At 46.1% G+C, this 21450-nt stretch overlaps 1 protein-coding gene across 1 annotated transcript in view; it reads left to right on the forward strand.

The window, feature by feature from the left end:
• LOC308343375 (unconventional myosin-X-like) overlaps positions 1-21450 on the forward strand; it is a gene marked incomplete at its 3' end in the record, with an annotated part of 119648 nt that overhangs the window by 78668 nt on the left and 19530 nt on the right. Inside the window, exon 3 of the mRNA XM_080804376.1 lies at positions 10224-10382. Within this exon, the coding sequence (XP_080660502.1) occupies positions 10224-10382 (159 nt within the window). The remainder of the gene's footprint in view (positions 1-10223; positions 10383-21450) is intronic.

Genomic DNA, 21450 nt, shown 5'->3' on the forward strand with positions numbered 1-21450 from the left:
AACATCAAGATAGTTTGGAATTACAGGAATAATGGCAATTCTATACCAGAGTTCACGTTCATGCTGTCAGGGTCTAGGCTTCTGACTCAGAAGGAAGGGATCAGAAAGGAACACTTAGAATTAGAACAAGGACCAGGACGTTAGGACCAGGAATAAGGAACCTCAGAAGTGAAAGCTGGTGAACCAGTTGTCTCACACGCATGGGGTGAGGAATTGGGGCCCCTGGGCATTTATCCCATCCATGCCTCGCTTTGTGGTCTCTCTCAGCTGAAACTTACCATGCTTAATACAAGTGGATCAGAGGAGAAGCCCTTACTGCTTCTAATAGCTGGTGACTCTTGGGGGGAAGGGGTGTACTGTGTCATGTTGTGGCCAGCCCCCCCTGATTCCTGGCTCTCCGTGACCATGTATGCCCTTAGGACAAGCCTAGGAGGAAGTGACCTACTTAACTGAAAATCTGCCTTGGCCTCTTGTTTTGGCTGCAGCCTCAGGAGACTGCAGAAAGTCAGTGGGCCACAGAGATGTGGAGTCCACTAGAGAGTTCCACCGAAATCTCATCAAAAGCCAAATCATACACACCTAGTCTCCCAGGGTGCAGGGAAAATGACAACAGTGCCTCACTTTCAGCTCCCACCTATCAGATTTAACATCTCAGTTACATGGTCCAGGGGGTTAAAATCATCTTTATATCCATGTTCTGCTACTTTAGCCTGCCTTGCTGAGTTTGCTGGATAACAGACACCTGAATACAGATAAAAGATTGATATTTTCTATTTCAAAGACAAACTGGTTTGTGGGATTAAGCCATTTAAATTGTCGTCAGGTTTTCAGGGCCTCTGGGTACAAAACCAAAAGAAGGCAAAGGGCTGGAGAGAGAGACAGGGCATTGGTGATGGCAGATGGCGTGCACCAGACACACTGATGATATTCCCTCGTATGATTCCCAGGCAGGGGATGAAACAGTATTGCTCATTGTTTTGAGGATGAAGTCACAGCGGATCGGAGAGGTTAGGAAACCTGCCCAATGGCACACAGCACAGCTAGCACTGAATTCCTTGGGATTGTGGAAAAGCACACGTGTTAGAGTCAGACCTAAAGGGACCCCAGTTCAGAGATAGCCTTTTGAATTCATTCATTTACCCTCTCCAGTTCCCTCATTTGCCATTGGTGTCAGACTGTGAGCTGGATCCTGGGCATACAACAGTGATTTAAATGGCTCGTCCTTCCAAGAGCTTAGCGATCCCCGAGAGATCAGAAACATAAATGGGTAATCTCCACCTGGGTGGCTAGAACAGAGGAAATGCCCTGGGTATGGTGGGCACTAGCCACGTGGAAGGGAAGAGCAGATACAAAGGCAGGGCAGTGCAGGGCACCTGCTAAGTGGGGAGTATCTGGGGCAGGGTGTGGGTATATGAGGGGCCCTGTGCCCTGCAGCGACACTTGGCCTCTGACCTGAAGGAACTGGGGCCCGCAGAAGCAGCTACGGTGGGGACAGACATTTCTCTTCCTACTCATAAACAGTTCATGTCAAGCATGACACTGCAATTGTTTTTCTAGAGAAACAGAAGAAATCTCAGTATGAAACCCCATTCAATGAGTCCAACCTCCTAGAAACCCCATGGGAAAGCAATGCCCGAATCCCTTCTAGTAATCATCGCTACCAACACTGGTGTCCTTCAAACGGAGGGTTTCCTTCTGCCTTCCAGTGCACCAGCAACACCCCACCGAGAGTATCGGTGATGATGCACACAGCCCAGCGAGGATGGGAGGTCCCGGCAGGTCTGCCCCTGAGCAGTAGACCTTAACCACGGAGCACAAATCCGCCTGATGATACTGCGGAGTTTACAGGCCGACTGATAGGATTAAGAGTCTGAGAATCTAAAACACCAGGAAGCTAATCTGTGGACAGTACATCTGCCTGTGGAGACGCAGAACCATACCACACAGTGAGCAATGCCGAGAGCAGCCGAGTCGCTTGCATGGGCTGCTGCCCGCCCGTGAGGGAGGCTTGGGTGATACACCAGCCCTGACCTCTGCTGGTGGACCTCAGAGATAAAAGTTACCTCTCAGAGCCGGCTGCCGCAGTCAGAAGGAAAGCCTAACGCACTCACACACAGTAAAGAACATGCTGGGTTTTGCTAGTTAAGGAAATGAAGAGGAAAAGAAGATCTTAAATTGGAATTTATAAGCAACATTCAGGAATTGTGATTTTTCTGGAAGAATGATGTACATCTTCTAAATGTTAGACTACGTGACTTTTTTATTCGTAAAAGAAGTTTTTGGGAAAATCCGACGAAAGTCACACTCGTTGCTCCAGCTGTGCTAGGGGGCATCTTGCAAAGCTCGCTTGCGTACTTCACAGGACAGTCGCACCCCGTAAGCCAGTCTTTCCACCTTGAAGAATTGAGTGTCAAGGAAAAAGATCACTTGAGGCAAAAATTTTTTTTCAAATATACTAAATTACGATCAATTTATACTATGCACGTAGTATAACCCTATGTTTAATTTTTTAAATGCGTGCACACAGAAACACACACCAGTAACTGCGTGCACAGATACACACCGGCAGCCGTCCTCCTGGGCATTCATTCTATCTAAATGAAAACTTAGGTTTGCACAAAAATGTACGCACAAGTGTTCATAGCCATGCTATGTATAAAAGGCAAAAGCTGGAAAAAGTGACTCCCAGAAGGTTACATGGGGTATGATCCCATTTACATCATATTCTTGAAATGACAAAATTAGACTGGAGGACAGATTGGTGGTTGCCAGAAGTTAAGAAGAGAGTAGGGCTGAGACGGTATTGGGGCTGGTTTTCAACGGGCCACATGCTGAGTCCCAGGGCGGACAGGAAGGTTCTGTATCTCAGCTCGGTGTCCAGAGCTTTGTTGTGCTAGTGTGCCTGGTTCTGTGGGGTGTTGTCACTGAGAAAAAAGCAGATAAAGGGTATCTGGAATCATTCTGTATGACTGCCCACAAATGCACGCGGAGCTGTAATGACCTCAAAACAAAAAGTTTAATTACAATAAAGTTTAAAAATGCATGCAGAAAATCTGAAAGAAAATATATCAGAACTCCGATAACGGATCATGAGCTTGTAGGTGTTTTGGACCTTCTTTATACTTTTCTATCTTTCCCATTTTCTCAAAGTTCAAAACATTTCTAACCTTAAAAAAAAAAAAGTCCAATCAAAATCACTATCAGTGAACATATCTGGATACACCGAACTGATTCGATTCACTTTAAAAATGACTATGGTAGGGGTGCCTGGCTGGCTCAGTGGGTTAAAGCCTCTGCCTTTGGCTCAGGTCATGGTCCCAGGGTCCTGGGATCAAGCCCCGCATCGGGCTCTCTGCTCAGCAGGGAGCCTGCTTCCTCCTATCTCTCTCTGCCTGCCTCTCTGCCTATTTGTGATCTCTGTCTGTCAAATAAATAAATAAAATCTTAAAAAAAAAAATGACTACGGTAGAGGGGCACCTGGGTGGCCCAGTGGGTTAAAGCCTCTGCCTTCAGCTCAGGTCACAATCCCAGGGTCCTGGGATCGAGCCCCACGTCTGGCTCTCTGCTCCGCGGGGAGCCTGCTTCTTCCTCTCTCTCTGCCTGCCTCTCTGCCTACTTGTGACCTCTGTCTGTCAAGTAAATAAATAAAATTTTAAAAAAAATGACTATGGTAGAGCTGCTTTCACAAAATCCCGGAAGCTGATATTTGGTTTCTGTGACTGCTCATCGCAGCCACAGGGGAGGAAGCAGAAGCCTTTGCCTCTGTCATGGATCATAGTAGCCATCATGAATTCATGAGCCAATAAACGAATGAAGATGGAAATTAAATTGAGAGAGGCATCCCCAGAAATGAAGTTGAATCCAGAGAAAACCCAAACAAGGCCAGCCAGATTTGTGCAAAGGGGTCGAAATAGAAAGTGTACGTCAGTTTTTCATCAAATAATGTACAGGCTCAGATGGTCCTAAAAACCATAGAACTAACTCTGCACCCCTCCCTTTTGCTCACTCCCTACTTCATCCATCTGGTCTCTGGGCTTGTGTCTAAGAATTCTGGGCTCATCTGTCTATGCAAAGACGATTGGTGCATTTCCTTTTGGAATGTTCTACGTTCTTCCTTGCAAGATACCCCCTTCATAGGATAGATACCTTGTATTCAGCCTTCATTTGTGTCATTCTTTTACCTACATCATTTTGTTTACTTTTCATGATGAGTCTGAGTTATTGTTATTAACATTCTTATTTTGCTAGTGGGAGAAAAAAAAATCACAGGCCAGAGCAGGTGTAAGTGACTTGCCCATTTCCCCTAAGCTCTTAGAGGCATAGATCTAAGAGAAATGAATCCTGCCAGATCTGCCTCCATGTTTTGGTCATTACCCCACTCTACCTCTCCTTATACATTGTACCCAGTTTGAAACCCAGGACCGTTTATTCCATGCTTCTTGAGTCTATATGGCAGGCCAAGACTGGCTCTGGTGAGCAAGGTAGGCATGCATCTTGCCCTCGTAGACTTTTCGAACCATGGTTCGCAACCCATATTAGGTGTGAAGTCAGTTCAGAGAGTCACAGACGGCGTGTAAAAGAAACAGAAAATACCGAGATGCATCAGACATCAGACAAGTATTTTTATGAAACTGTGTGTATGGTAGTTTACAAGATAAAACATTTCTCTCTCTCTTTTTTTTTAAGATTTTATTTTTTATTTGACAGACAGAGATCACAAATAGGCAGAGAGGCAGGCAGAGAGAGAGAGAGAGGGAAGCAGGCTCCCTGCTGAGCAGAGAGCCCAATGCGGGGCTCGATCTCAGAACCCTGAGATCATGACCTGAGGCGAAGGCAGAGGCTTAACCCACTGAGCCACCCAGGTGTCCCAGGATAAAACATTTCTAACTGAAGGTTGTGGTCAAATGAGATGAAAGAGACTGACCTGGGGTCCCAGAGTGGGGGACCCAGAGATGGTTTTTTTTTTTTTTCCTTATTTATTTATTTGACAGACAGAGATCACAAGTAGGCAGAGAGGCAGGCAGAGAGAGAGGGGAGAGCAGGCTCCCCACCAAGCAGGGAGCCCGATGCGGGGCTCGATCCCAGGACCCTGGGATCATGACCCAAGCCGAAGGCAGAGGCTTTAACCCACTGAGCCACCCAGGTGTCCCAGGATAAAACATTTCTAACTGTAGGTTGTGGTCAAATGAGATGAAAGAGACTGACCTGGGGTCCCAGAGTGGGGGACCCAGAGATGGTTTTTAAGCAAGAAAGATGACGGATTAGATAAGCGATTACAGGCTGTCCTAGGATCTAAGAAGACGGTATACACAGCAGAATAAGGAAGAAACTGGCATGGTATCCTTCTCCGCACTGACGTCTCCCGGAGAGGGTCACCTTGGGGCTGAGATCTCAAGGAGAAGCAATGCGTGTGGCCCAGACTCAGGACAGCTGGACAGAAAGAACTGGACAATAGTATCTGACCATAATACAGTACAAGTAGAAAATAGTAACGCAGATAAAAGCCAACCCCAATGCCGAGACACCGTCCTAATCCTCACCACCATCACCCTGTCAACTCAGGTCAAATAAGGAAGAACAAAAACTAATTGCAGAATATCATCATGCTGACCTTTGGTTAACCTCTCTTCAATGTTTTTCTTTGTTTCTAAATTTTTTTAAATATTTTGTGAAAGGTTTTTATTTATAGGCATTGGCTTGTTCACATCATTTTTTTTTTTTTTTCTGGTGTCTACCTAGATCTCTGGTTCATTGGCCTTTCTAGACCATGCTGTCTCAACATGGCACTCTTGACATTTGGACTGAATAATTCTGTGATGTGTACCAGCATTTCTGGCCCTTCCCAACCTGATGCCAATAGCACCCTCCTCTTTCCCCTGGTTCCGATGACCAGAAATGTTTACAGACATTGCCCCAGGTCCAGGAAGCAGAGCAGGGACTCTGATCTGAGAATATTCCAGCAGAAATTCTAGGATACAGTGAGAGGCGGTTGCCCAGATTGAGAACACCCTCCGTCCCATCTGTCCTTCAGGGGAGGACATGACAGGGTCACTTTCTTTTTCCTTTCTCTCAAGTTGGAAAAGTTAAATGTTAGGACTGGAGCTTCTAATGACTCGTAATAAGAGAAATCTTGTATTTATCTAAAACTGTTTGTTACAGGGACTCTTGCCTCCACGTGGTGGGAATTTCCTTGCGATATAGGTGCTGTCCTTTCCTAAGGTTAAACATAAAAGTGATTGACAGTGGTTCAGCTATTTTTTATTTAATTAATTGACTCCACACCTTTTGAGCTCATGTAGAAGTGGACCCAGCATTAGACAAGTCTTCCAAGTCATTTTCCCAATACTGTTGATTGGTTTCCTTTGTTCTGCTCCTACGCTTAATCCAGTCCGTCTTGTGACCACTGGCTTGTATTTCTGTAACAGGAGCTGTTTGTTCTGAGGCTGCGTTTTCTCTAAATTGGTTTCCTGTGTATTAATCTTCCATATTTTCCTCCACTTCTTAACCTTATCACCTTTCTCCTAGTATATGCTCCGTTAAAGGAACTCCATTTTTTCTTTTTTTTCCTGAGTTGGGTTTTATGGAATATATTTTGTTACTGTATTTTGGCGGCTGTTCCCCCAAAAATTCCTGTAAAAAGAATTCCATTCTTTTTTTTTTTAAAGATTTTTTTTAAATTTTATTTATTTGACAGACAGAAATCACAAGTAGGCAGAGCGGCAAGCAGAGAGAGTGGGGGAAGCAGACTCCCCTCTGAGCAGAGAGCCTGATGCAGGGCTCGATCCCAGGACCCTGAGATCATGACCTGAGCCGATGGCAGAGGCTTAACCCACTGAGCCACCCAGGCGCCCCAAGAATTCCATTCTTTAAACCTAGAGTTTTCCTGCCATTTGGGATTAATTTTGTGTAACTAATATCCTGTTAATTGTTGCACATACCAATGACTTTTGATGCTTTGAGGGACTCTCCTTAATGAATTCTTGAATAAGATTGTGGGTCTCCGTAATCCTTTGAAATCTTTCTAAATTAAATCAGGTGCTTATTCAACCACTACACATTAACACACTGAATGCGGGGGGCTGGTTCTACCTCTTGCTTCCGTAGGGTCTCTGCTTCGATATGACCCCATCAGTGAGGCTGTCCTCATCTCTGGTATAAAGTAACCCTGCTTGGTACTTAGTCCCTTTACTCTCATTCATGTCTTCATAAACATTCATCACCATCCGTGCTAGATATTTATTTGTGTATTTGATTGTATTTTCTTCCCCTTGTTGGAATGTAAGCTATATTTCCAATGCTTAGACCACGTCAGTAAATATTGGCGTGAATGAATGGATTTCCTTAGTTTATCAGATACGTACTTAGCACCTGCAGTACGCCATGCACCATTCTAGAATTTTTACACATATTCACCCATCTCTGAAGGGAGGGTTATCCTTGCCTTCACAAACACATTTTCTCTACTATTCTACTTTTCTGGAGATGATTCTCTTTTGAGCAGCTCCTGTCCTCTGTCTTGGCATAATGTGTCTTTTTTGTTCATGGTCTCTTGCTTATGTAAGTAACTATTTCTTTCCGCCATGATTCTGTCTCCTTGAGGCCATGGGAAGGATTGGTTCCTGTTCTATGGATTTGCCCACTCCCAAAATGGGCACGTGGCCACGTTTGACACACAGTTCGCTCCTGAAAACCTGAAATCAAGCATACGAAGGTGGGGAACTCTGCAGTGTGTAGCCGTCCCCTTCAGTGCCGTGTGCCCCGCTCTGGACTTCAGTCCACCCATTGTCTTATATTCCCAGTACATTGAAAAAGACCAGTGTTTACATATGACATAAATATTTGTGTGTGTGTGTGTGTGTGTGTGTGTGTGTGTGTGTGTGTGTGCATGCATAATTTTTTAGTCTCTCAGTGTTGTAGGCTGTGCGTGATTATTTCCAAAAGTCAGAATCAATGTAAATACAGAGGACAATTTTAGTATTCTAAATTATTTCTATCCTCAAATTCTGGAATTCTCCGTGTACTGAGGGACATTTAGTAGGAAGAGTTGTTTCCACATTGGGAAGGACTTGATGATGATGAGTCTTGGAGGGGGCCTGAGCAGGAGACAGTCGGGGTGCCTTATCGTCTTTCCTACAAGAACCTTTTCCTGGGAACCTGGGCAACCATTGCGTCTGCTGTGTTGGCTGGAGTTTTGAGCAAGCAGTGTGAGAAGAGCCTCCTGGTGCGCGGTAGGAGCAGGAAGGGGACGCAGGACTCTTCCTTGCCCTCCTTGGCTGGCTGGGAGTTTGCGGGGCCAAACTTCTGCTTCTGCCCCCACCCCCACAGTCACTGCAGATAGAAGACCCAAGTACCAGCCCAGGGGTTAGTGTTTCCAGAAAACCTGCTTGTGGCACCTGGGTGGTTCAGTCAGTTAGGCATCTGCCCTTGGCTCAGGACGTGGTGTCAGGGTCCTGGGATCGGGCCCTGCATCGGGCTCCCTGCTCAGTGGGGCGTCTGCTTCTCCCTCCTTCTCTGCCTTTCTCCCCTGCTCATGCTCTCTCTCTCTCTCTCTCTCAAGTGAATAAATAAAACATAAAAAAAGAAAAAAACCTGCCTGGATTGGCATCACTGGCATGTAGCAAGCTGGGAAAGGGCAAAGAGTTTTAGCTGCTCCCTTCTGGGGTTTTCCAGATTGCCCCAAGACAACTTCAACTCTTGGCCTAAATCTGTTCCTTTCATTTTCTTCCACAGTGTTTGAATCAGAACGGAAGGTCAGCGTCCTAAACGTGCATCCATACTCTTGAATGTTCCTGCGCATTGTTTTCCTTCAATACTTGTTTCTTGGCCTTGGTACCCCCCACCCTGCACTCCCAGGCCTGCCCTACCCTTTGGGTCCTTACGTGGCGGGGTTGGCTGCCTCGCCAGGAGGCGGGGCCTCGGGGGCTGGCACATCTCCTGGTGGATGTCTGCACCCGGGGAGCAGCTGGGGAGCGTGGCCGGCCTTGAGAAGAGACGGTCGGCTGTCTGCCCTCGGGTTGAACAGCTTCCTGAGACTGGTTTTGGCCAACTCTTGTGGCTCATGTGGCAGAAATGCCGCTGCCGAAGTTTTATTTTTTCTCTAGAAAAATAAAACATGCCATTTTTCATGACTTCTCAAAACCATTGGATGGGTACTTTGGCTTCCCTTAGTGTGTCATTCTCTTTTGCAATAACATACTATTTGTTGCCATGTAGGCAAGTGGTCGATATTTAAAAACAGAATTCTCCAATTAGGACGTTCTGCAGATACTGTTCCAGAAGGTCGTCGTGCGTATGCGCACATGGGAAGGACGTGTGCGTGGGAAGACTGTGCATTTTCCGTGTTCTTCGGGTCCTCTCTCTATCTTCATGTTCTTTAGAGATGAACGTTGGAAAAGTGTAAAATGAATAATTATGGAGTAAACTCCGTCATCAAATCATTTTGTTATGTACATGAATTTGCAGGCAAAGCTGGCCAAAATTTGATTAACAGGTGCAGCTGACTTAGTATGGTGGATCCTCTACCAAATCAGTAGCGACAAAAAAGCACTGAGTAGATTTTAGAAATACATGCAGATTGAGTGATCAGTCTTAGCCGCATCTGAGTTCATCATGTTCACGCTAACACACGTATGTGGTCCTCATCAGTGGTCTTTGGAATGTTGAGGAAGACAGGTGTCAAGCAAGCAAACTGATTTTATTTCAAATCCAAGAAGGGATTTAAGGATATTTTTAACGTATTCCTGTGACGATGTGTTCCAGCCTTTGAACAGAGGCATATGTGAACAACTAGGACTCTATGGTGAATGGACGAGCTGTTACGACGAAGCTTTGAAATATGTTGTATGATCCCGTGTGAGACATGACACAATGAAGCCAAACTACTTTCTTAAAGTTTGGTTAGCCAGTTTCTTAACTGTTACCAATTTATAGCAATTGGAGAAATACATGGGGAAGTGAACTGCAAATTTATGATTTCTGCGATTCCCAAGGGATGGCTAATGCTTGAACTTGTGTCTTTGAGGAGTATTAATTGCAGTCGTCAAATAATCGCTTCCTTTGAAAGTAGGTAAGTGGCACAGAGAAAATGAAGACGTTCTCTGCAGTGACACTCTTTATTGGCCAGTTCTGGATTTTGTTGCTGAGATTATACTTTAAGGTGGGAAATGTCTGGGGAGACTGTCCACTGCTGATCTCTAAATGACTGAATTCGTTCTGCCCATCAGGTGTTCACGTACAAGCAGAGCACAATTACACACCAGAAGGTGACCGCTATGCACCCCATGAATGAGGAGGGCGTGGATGACATGGCCACTTTGACGGAGCTTCACGGGGGGTCCATCATGCATAACTTATACCAGCGATATAAGAGAAATCAAATATATGTAAGTTCCACTTGAATTCTCTATAAAAATCCCTCAAGTCTGAGTGAATGTCAATTTTTGTTTTCAAAGGGTATTTCCTGCCTTTTGAGAACCTGTCCAGTTCACCTAAGTAAACCTGTGTTTTTGGGAGTTTTGCCAGATTAGAAATGTGGCCCAGTAAATCATGTTTGCATGTTTATTGGCTTGACTTTATTAGAGGGGATTACTTTCTATTGAAGGGCGATTTGACCTCTTTTGGTGAGTGCATTCTGTTTTGTAAAGTGTTCTTTTCTACAAAGAAGTCACCAGAATGGTTGTCTTCCTCAGTTAAGGGTTGGGGAGGGGTTGGGGGTGGGGAATGTGGATTTGCAAGTAATGGTACCTTGAGGTCCAGCTTTTGTCTCCTTTTCTTGATTTTTCTCCTTTTATGGATTTTCACATTTTTTTTCTGGCTCTGGAGCCCCTCCAGGGGAATATTTGGATTCAGGGAACCCATCTTTCTTATTTGTAGAATTGCTATTTTGAAGGGAGACATGGCCATAAAAAGCAGGCATGCACATTTTTCTCTCAACTTTTGTGAAATATGACTATATCTGTATTATAAGAGTAATATTTAGAAATCATTTCAGAAAAATCATTTCTATAATACGTAATTACTTTTTGATATTAAAGTACATATATTAGTTTACCTGTCAGGATTGGCCTGGAGATTTTATCTTTTTCATCCATCTGTTCCTAAGTCCTTATAGTCAAGGGCCCAAGTGCTTACATATGTTTTTTTCTTGTCAAGTTCAAATTTATAGGTTTGGTTTTTTTTTTACTACATTGGGAACTAATGAAATACTATATGCTGACTAACATAATTAAGAAAAATACCCCAAATTAAAATGAAAGTTAAAAAAACTATTTTAATATTTTAAAAACCTCTTGTTCTTTTCAGTAATTTTTCTTCTTCAACAATTACACTTAATTTTGCCTATACCTTGCTGATTTTGATGAATGACGTCATCCTTTACAGCAAGCTAGTAGGTGCTAACGGAAACTCAAGGCCTGCTTAGTATTCTTGTTTCTCTGATTTATTTACCCTTAGACTGGAGAGAAGAGCTGGGAAATGAGGAGGAATGAGATACTTGAGGGTTTAATGCCTAATTTTCCTCTGCTTCTTATGTTGCGAAAGTGTTATTTTTGCCAGATTGACCTAATGTTTGCCACATGTTCTTAAGCAACCCTATGGAGAGAAATGCAGTGGGATTCTAGCTCTCTGACTGGCTTAGCCTGCTCACACTAAGTCTCTAGATTACAGTATTTTCCATATGTTCTTCAGGAAAGGTAACATTCACACGTGTTTACGAAGACGTGGCTTTCTCTTCTGTGTTGTACACGTGCCGGCAGAACTCTGCTCAGTTCCAAGGTCAGAAATCTCCAGGGTGACCGTGGCCTCCCGCCTTCCCGGGGAGGAGCCACTACCTGAGCCCAGGTTGCCATACCTGGGTACTGAGTGTGATTTGACGCTGCCGCCGAACTGTGTTTACCTAGCAATTTCCTTGCTTGGTTTGTCAAGGACGGACTTTGTCTTTGCTTTTTCAATTTATTTATTTATTTTTTAAGATTTTATTTATTGGACAGAGGGAAGGAAACTTAGCCAGGGGGAGAAGCAGAGGGAGACAGAAAGGGAGAAACAGCTGAGCAGAGAGCCCAACGCAGGGCTCAATTCCAGGACCCTGAGGTCGTGACCTGAGCTAAAGGAAGACACCCAGCTGACAGCCACCCAGGCACCCCTGACCTTGTTTTCCTTGAGCCAAGGACATTCCCAGGCACCTGGTAGTTGTGTGAGAAATGTTTGTAAAACACACACCATACATATTGGAGATATGGTATTGGAGATACCATACATATTGGAGATAACATCCTAGTAGATGATGAAATGTGAAGCTAGATTTATGATTTCTTCGTGGGTATGTGTGTCTCATAGGTGCGTATTTCAGAACTCACCCTCTTCTATCTTTAGGAGCAAGTTCTTCTTCTACATTTAATAATCAGGGGAAAGTCAGTCCTTTAGAAGGGGGAAAAAAACTATCCAGATGGTTTAAAAAGCAGAACCTTTTAAAAGTTTTTCTCTCCCTCTTTTCGTGATGATGTTAAACCTGATAGCTAATTTGCCAAATAAAACCTGTGAGTAGGGTCTTAGTTTTTTCCCCCTGGAATGAAGATCTAAAAAAACACGGGCCTTTTGTACCTCCAATTTGCAGGGCAATTCAGTTCATAATGCCCTTCTGTGCCTGCCTTTTGAGACTTGGATAACTGTATTATCATAAAGCAGCCCCTTAATTTTCTTATCCTCGCTGAAGCTGTTGGCGGTGGCTTCCAGGACTCCTCAGGCTGTGCCCCATCGGGACAAAACCAGCGCCTGTCAGGAACACCAGGGCATTCTGCCTTTTATCCTCGATCTAAGCGATGCGTATCTAGAGCTTTAAAGAAGAAGGAAATTGTACTAGAGATGCTGTATTCGGTTTCTCTGGCTGGCATAGACAATTGCCATAACTGTAGCAACTGAAAATACCAGGTCGTGTCCTATGGTTCTGTAGGTCACAGTCTGACCTGGGTCTTGCCAGCCTCGAATCTGGGGTCGGGAAGGGCAGCGCTCCTTTCTGGAGGCTCTAGGGGATGATCTGTTTCCTGCTCCCGCTAGTCGTAGGTGCAGTTACAGGACTGAGGTCCCTGTTTTCTTGCTGGCTGTCAGCTGAGGGCTGTTCCTAGCTTCCCCGGGTTCCCTTCCTTCCACCTTCAAAACCAGCAGCGGTAGATCGAGTCTCTCTCATGTTTCAAATCTCTCCTTCCCTCCTCATTTCTGTCTGCAGCCAAGACTTCTTAAGAGAAGTCTTAGCTTTTAGGGATCCCTGCGATCAGATAGGGCCCACATTGATAATTCCCCTGTCTCAGCATTTCCAGCCTTATTCACATCCTCAAAGTGCATTCGGCCCGGACGTCCAGGGGCACGTTCTTCTGCCGTAGGTGGCCTCCTTTGAGGCGTGTTACGGAGGAGGAGTCCCCGTGGGTCTTCTCCCACACTCTGGATCTTGCATAATTTCCTTTGTTGGCTTTCTGGTCCGAGTTAGCAGGTTACACAGCTTGCTGATGAGACGACCCATCTCCAGGTAGAAAGGGTCGCTGCCTTGTGCTAAAAGGGACCATTAGCCTTTTTTCTCCTTGGGGACCACCCTTCCTGCCTGAGAACTTTACCAGACCCCCAGTAAGATATTTCTCTCAGCCATTACCATGCCCCATTAAAATGGGGTGGACAGCTATAATGAGAGAAAATGCTCAGGGTAGGCAAATCCGAGTTGAACATGCTTTTCTCCACTCACCTCCGCTTGGGCTCTGTGTTAATAATTTAATCTGTGTGTAAGTTTTTTATTTTCTGAAAGGTCAGATGTCATAACCCCCATATCTGACAGGACTGTTTTAAAGTCAAGTGGCAAGTGCAAGCTTCTAGAACCTTTGTACCTTTCCTGTATCTTAATCGTCTGTACTACCAGGTGTTTATTTATCAAGTTCCTGTCCAGAACTGGGTCCTTCAGGGCAGAAACTGAATGGACTTCTCTGTCAGTGTGGAGGTCTGCACGATCCTAGCCTTGCCACTGGTCCTTTTGGGATCGGACCCCTGGTTAGAGCAGCTCTACTCTTTACATAGTTGCCTTGCCTGAGCCTCTGTCTTCTGCCCTAATGCTGGATTCCTTTCCTGGAACTTTGGGTTCTGGGTTCCCGAGGCTCTGTCTCGTCTTTCCCATCCTCTGGCGACTTCCCGGCACTATAGCTCCCAGCCTGGGACCTCATCCCACACTCCACCCTGAGCCTCTTTTCTATGGGCTTTCTGCCACGGGGGCTGTTCCCCGATGGCCACTCCTTGGGAGAGGGTCTGTTGAGGGTCCCCTGTTCCTCTCTCTCCTCCCACCACCCATGAGAACAGGTGAGGACAAGTACGTGCACCTGTTAGGTTCCTAAAGACTCGGGGAGAGGAGGAGCAGAGCATGTGTTTGTGGGACAAAAAGGAAGAGATAGGGAGAGGTAACCTGTAGGTGGGCTAGAAAGCCCAAACTGGCCGTGAAAAAGCCCGGTGTGGGGGACGGGAGGGGAAATAATGACACTTGAGAGGAGAGATAAGGGTTGGTTAGAACGGAAGGCTAAGAACATGGAGAGACGAGAGTGAATTCAGTGTGATGGACTCACTGAATCGGGGGCAGTTGCTCTGCTCACGGAATCTGCTGTGTGTGTTAGGGAATATTGAGCCAGTTGGACAGGACAGGAAGGCTGGGGTCAGGACACCTTTAGAGCAGTGATTCTCAACCAGGTGATTCTGTCCCCAAGGGACATACGATGCTCTCAGGAGGCATTTCTGGTCACCCGGCTAAGGCAGAGGATGCTAATGGTATCTAGTGGGTAGAGACCAAGGGTGGTGGTGACCTCCCAGAACAGCCCCCAGCAAAGCATCATGTGGACGGAGATGTCAGTAGTACCAAGGTTGAGAAACCTCGATTCGCTTATAGTCCGTCAGCAGCGTTTGGGCTGGGGGGTGTAAGAAAGCACCCCGTCTTCGCGAGAGGTTTTTGAAGAGAGAGCTTACCCGAGGTAAAAACTTAAAGACGAGTTGATAGGGAAGTGGTGTGGTGTAGACTGAGGAGGGAGGATGGGCGGAGAGAAATGTCTCGAAGACGCCAGAGCGAAGAGACGGAGGCTTTAGCCCGAGGTGCAGGGGTGGGGAGTGAGGGAAGAAGGGGGGGGAAGCGGTGGGGGGAGGAAGGGTTGGTTTTCATGACTCCCAGCCTTGTGAAGCTGCTGGCCGTGAGAACGTGGCCCTGGCAGTCCCGGCAGCTCCTCCAGGAGAGGAGAGCGGGGAAGACGCGTCGGTTTTGGACGCCGGTCTTACTGTAGTCTCTGGAGCCTGGATCCCTTCAAATTGTTATGTCCCCAGCATCTAAACACAGTGTTGACAAGAGCCGACGAGGTTTCCCTTGTCCGGAACGTAAGCTCCGTGTCCGCCAAGTGGGCTCCGCGGTGTGGCACTTTGGATTTCCGCCCAGTGGAAGAGAAGCACGGGGTGTCCATTACAGGGTTTGTCGCGCTTCGGGTCAATTGCATGGGGGAACCTCCTGTCCCAGCCTCGGAGGAGCCGTTCCGGACCACATCACGGAGAGAGCCGCGGGGAGCGCCAGAGCTTGTCTGCAATTAGGGCGCCAAGGATGGCTCCAGAGGGCCCCGTGCTCCGGTCCACCCAGCCCGCCGGGTCGTCTGTCCGTCTCCCCGAACCAGCAGTGCAGAGACCAGAATCAGACGAGCCCGTCTGAAGAAGCTGGGGCCGTGACGAAAGATAAAATGCGTGTGTCAGCACAGAAGAGCCCTCACAGCCCGTGTATTTTTAGGTCTTTCCAAAACATCGTCCCTTTGGTGACGTGGCGGTCCACACTGACTCCGCAGATGTGTTTGATGATGATCCTGAATTAACTCGGGAGCCTGCCGCTTTCTGGGAAGCATAATGTGTTCACCGCAGCCGGCCAGAGACCTGTTGGCAGAGCCGGCAGGTGAAGGGGAGACCCTGGGCCGCTGACGGTCGTTGGACCGGACGTGGGATGGACTTGAACGTCTTGGACGTGCCCGTCTAAATCTGCACCTCATTTCCTGGAGCTGAGTTTTCCCCAAGCAGACTTGTTTGGGATTCATTTCCGTCCCTTCCCAAAGCCAGTGTCGAGTAACAGCGGCCTCTTACAGGGACCGGGATGGCGGGCGGCCTGGGCATGGGCGTCGGACCAGGAACAGCTGAAAGCAGTGCGGTTTGTCAGGGGCCTTTTTTCACATGAGATCGAGACCGGTGTTGCCAAGAGATGATTGCAACCATCTGTCTGACTCTGTGTATTTTTAAACTTCACCAAACATTCATGCTCTTGAGTGGCTCCTCCCACATCAGCGCATGATGGCGGCAATTAGGAATGTTGCTTTTACAATTTCTTTTTTCTTCCTTTCCTGCCTCTCTTTTGGGTCTCCTTCAGGGTCAGATTCCTTTCAACAAGGGGGGAGTTTTAATCAGAAGTGTACTCAAATTAAATGGAAATGTCACTTCTAAATTTCAGAGCTTGACTTCAGTAACAACTGGAATTATCTGTTGTCATCTAGTTTTCAGCCAACCTGAATGCTTAATGGTTTTTTTTAATTGTTTAAAAATGTTTTAAAATTGTTTAGTTGGATAATGATGGCAAGCAGTTTTTTGTGTTTTTTTGTGTGTAGTAGTAGGATTTTATGTAGTAGTTTTTTTATGTAGTACGTATTGGACATAGAGCACTAGAACCCAGTTAAAACATGAATTTATTTGGTGGATTTGTCCTCAAATCACATGCCCCCCCACCCGCCACCAGCTGTCTACATGGATGCAGCCCTGCTTGTGTGCTGGACTGAGTGCTAAGCTCCAAGGATGCAAAATTACTCTCGTTCACAGTAATTGTTCCCTGAAAGATTAGATGAATGAAAGGCACCGCCCCTCCAAGACCTCACAGTTCACTGGGGAAGGACACAAGCAAGCCACTGACAATTGCTCAGGGTGACAGTGAGTGTGATGAAAGTACTCGAGACATAATGAATGAGCATCCAAGGGAGGAAAGAAGGAGGGGTCAGAGAGCAGTTGCCAGCAGAGGCACTGCTCGTGCTGAGTTTTGATAGGGGAATTTGACCAAGAGGGAGGCTGGCTCATTTCTAGCAGAAGATCAGCAGGTGCCAAGACACGAACTAGCGGGGGTAGCATTTGTCCAACTGCAGGACATTCAAGATGCTGAAATGGGATATGCCGCTGTCTGGCAAGATGGTCAAGAGCAGGTGAGGAAGGGCTCCGTGTGTAAGTGGATGAGTTTGAATATACTTGTGACGGCTGTATGGGACAGCTTTAAACACGAGTTCTGGGAGAACTCCCTCTGGCTGCAGGGTGGTGGGTGAGTGCGGGGGGCATCCCCGTCTAGGACCAGCAATCTGGATGGGAAATGACAGGGTTCTAAGCCAGTCTGGGGAGAGCTTTTGTATGAAGGATACTGAGAGGAAGAAGGAAAGTGTTTGATAGGGTTTGGGGGCAAATAGGCAATGTCTACAGGATGACTCCCAGATTTCTGGATTAGCCATTTGGGCTGACCATGGTGCTTTGGTCAAGATGCCACGAAGTGAGGGGGGCCTGGATGTGTCTGTCAGTGAAGCGTCTGTTCTTGATTTCGACTCAGGTCATGATCTCAGGGTTGTGACGTTGAGCCCGTGTCAGGCTTCACACTCTGCACGGAGTTGGCTTGAGGTTCTGTCTCTCCCTGTGCCCCTCCCCCAACTTGCATGTGTGCACTCGCTCTCTCTCGCTCTCACTCTCTCAGTAAATAAATAACATCTTCAAAATAAGATGTCACTAAGTGAAAAGAAATCGGTGTTTTGGGGAGCTCAGCCTTGCCCATGTGAGTCAGAGCTAAGGGCCATCGGAATGAAGGTGTCCGTGCCCCGCTGGGTGTGTGGATCTGTGGGCATGTGGATGAAGCTCCATCCAGGATAAAGATACTGCTGTACGGAGCTGAGATGATCCAGAGGGAAGGAAAGGAGGGAATGGTGAATGGGAAATAAATATGGCTTACGATTCCCCCTTCTTAAGTTTTTGCTTTAGGAAGGCATGGCACGGCCCTGACTTGAGCGGATTTTCCTAGTGCGTGTCAGTTGCACCTGTTTCCACATCCAGCCACGTTCACGATCCCATGATGAAAAGCGGTTGTGGTTTTTATTTTCATTAACAGGAACAATAAATACCCCTGATTTATGTCATTCTCTCATGCAGCCGTCATGTGGGGTGACAGAGGACGTGTGTTTATGATGGAACAGAATCCCTCAAGCAGTGTTCAGGGAACGTAGCTCCAGGCTGGGGTCCTCTTGGGTTCTGATGACCAGACCTTGTTGCGTAGACCGTTCGCTCCCGTGGTTGAGTAGTGCCTTCCTAACCGTGGCACGGAGCCCTCTGTATCTCAAAGCAGAGAGCATCTGAGGCCCCCGGGTCACTTTTAGTTTTCTGACTTCTACCTGTTCCTTTGGGTGGGGGGGGGGTGACCCACTAGGCATTACAGCCTGACGCCTTTTGAAAATCTAGAATTGGTAGACTTTGGATTGAAGAAATGCAGTGAGTTTCTTCCAACATTTTTTTAAGCAACATGTGCGACAGCTGTTTCAGATTATTAAAGCGGGCAAGGAAATGTATTTTTTGGTGAGTTATGTGGAACTTTTCTGACTAGAAAAATTTGTTATGTGCTTCAAAATAGAACATCCTCTCTGTTTCTGAAAAGCCATTCAAATGACCAAGCTCTTTATTCTGGTGGAATTTGAATCCGATATGAAGAGGCCAGTACCTGGTCCCGCCTCGTGTTTGAGAGCTTCATGGGTCCAGAGTCTGAAACTGCATGACGTCATCATGGCGGTTTCGGAAACGGTAGAAATACCTTTTTGTGGAGGGATAAATGGTATAACACGTAACTAATGTGTCTCACAGCTCTCGGGATTTCTTACCAAGTGATCTTTGCTTCCCTTGGTACTTAACTTAAAACAAGGCTCTTCTTTGACCCCCTTCGCTTGCCAGTCACCATTTTTACTTATAGTACATTTGAACTTGGCTAATGGTGACATTTGAACTTGGCTAATTCAGTGACTCTCTTACCCGTTTGTTTTAGTAATACAGTAACCCATGCAGAGTGATATGTTTTATGGTAGTGGGGGAAGAATAAGATGGCCTTGGCTGTAATTATTTTTGCTAATAGACCTCTCGGATTTCACCTGATTTGTCCTCCTTTGAACAAGCTATCAGGGACGACTGCTGTTGTCGTTGCCATGTTGTTTTACACTTCTGTTTTACGGAGGTTCGAAAGTGCCACTTGGCACGAACATGGGCACCGACAGTGAAAACTCAGTAAGTAACTGAAGCCCCTCCCCCACCCCAGCTTCTGTAGGTGTTAGGAGAATAATTCATGAGGATTCAGGCTGTTCGCTCACCTTTTGGGAGCCACTCAGACTGTCTTCTCAGAGATGCCAGTTGAGTGACCCTGAAGACGGTGGGACTTGTTGGAGGGCTCTGAGCGGGAGAGTTGTCATCTTAGAGTGTCATGGTCAAGCATGGAGCTTGGACTGAACACACAAGTCCACGTTGGAAATCAGTGAGGAAGGCAGCTTTTATGAAAATCTGAGTGAGGCTGAGGTAGGAGTTGGAGGGAAGGACATAGAGTCTAGAGTTCATTGAAAGTAGAACAAACGTGCAAGACAGAGCCATTGGCCCCTGGTGATGAGCTGGACAGAGTCTGAGATAATTCCTGTTGCATATATGGGTGAGCGGTGGAGGGGGCCACCTCAGACCCCCAGTGTGGCATACTGGGAGCCCGGGTTGCTGTCCTTGATCTCACTCACCGGCGCTGTGACTGTAGGGGCAGCAGTTAACCAGTCCCTTGTCTGTCAGAGGAGGCTGAACAGTGGCCTTTGGCCGTCCCACGTCTCAAGGTTGTGTTGGAGCAGGTGAGGGCTGTGAAGATGTGTCTCTGTGGGTCGGATTGTCCTCTGTGCCCCCCAATTATGAAATGTCAGAGAAAGTTGGTTTGGGAATATGCAGGCTTGTCATTTAAAAATCTGGTGACAAGCCTTTTAAGTAATGACTTAGGCCATTAGTGAGAAGGTGAAGTGGTAAAGCTCGTGCATTCATGCTTTAAGAGCCTAATTAACCTCTGGTACAAAATGGAGGTCTTATATTAGACAGGCATTTTTAAAATTAATTGATTATTAAATTTTACTTAAATTCTAGTTATAGAGAGGCATTTTTAATGCTAAATGAGACAAGGTTTCCTGTAATCTTAAAAAATAAAAATAAGGATGCCTGGGTAGTACAGTTGGTTAAGCGTCTGACTCTTGGTTTTGGTTCAGGTCCTGATCTCAGGGTCGTGAGATTGAGCCTGGTGGTGGGCTCTGCACACAGTGTGGAGTCTGGTTGGGGTTTTCTCTCTGCCTGCCCCCCCCCACTCATGCTCTCTCCTTCTCTAAAATAAATAAAACTTTAAAAAAATAATAAAATAGCTTTAAAACATTTTTTAAAAATGGGTTCTCTGTGTATACTAGACACACATTTTACATATTCTTTACTCTTTTTCTTCCTTTTCTTTTTTTTTTTTAAAGTGTCAGATTATTGAGTTTAGTTCAAATTAAGCCTGGTTGTTTGCTGTCCCCATGTTTGGGAGCCCATTTGTTGAATTTACTGCTATGTATTTATTTATTTGAGCTCTAATTAGATTATTTTGTCCCTGAAAATCTAAATGCCTTTTGCCTTCTCCCTTACTAAACAGTCTGTAATTTGTCACTGGAATATTTTTGTTCTCAATTTGGGTTAAAATTTGAAGGTACATGTCTGAAAATGGAGTGTGATGCTTCTTGTTTACTCTTAATTTTTACTCTTAATTTACTCTTCATTCTGTGCTTGCTTTCAGGTCTCTCCTTGATATTATAAAAAAGAGATTAATGTACTCTATCAATACCAAACTTTGCAATATCAGTATCTTTTTAATTTTTAAAATGTGTAATTGTCACCAAATACATGCAAACTGTATCATCCTAACCATTCTGAAGTGTAGAGTTCAGTAGTGTTATGTACGTTCACATGGTTGCGAACCTTTTAGAACTCTTAAATCTTCCAGAACTGAGTGGCTCATTCAGTTGAGCGTCTGGCTCTTGGTTTCAGTTCAGATCATTAGCTCATGGGTCATGGGATCGAGCCCCATGTCAGGCTCTGCGTTCAGCCAGGAGTCTGCTTGAAGAATCCCTCCCTTTGCCCCTTCCCCCACTCACGTGTGCACATCCTCATGTGCACGTGCTCTCGCTTTAAAAAAAAAAATCTTAGGGGCGCCTGGGTGGCTCAGTGGGTTAGAGCCTCTGCCTTCGGCTCAGGTCATGATCCCAGGGTCCTGGGATCGAGCCCCACATCGGGCTCTCTGCTCAGCGGGGGGCATGCTTCCCCCTCTCTCTCTGTCTGTTGCTCTGCCTACTTGCGGTCTCACTCTGTCAAATG

Source organism: Martes martes (genome assembly GCF_963455335.1).
Source record: "Martes martes genome assembly, chromosome: 5".
Lineage (NCBI taxonomy): Eukaryota > Metazoa > Chordata > Mammalia > Carnivora > Mustelidae > Martes > Martes martes.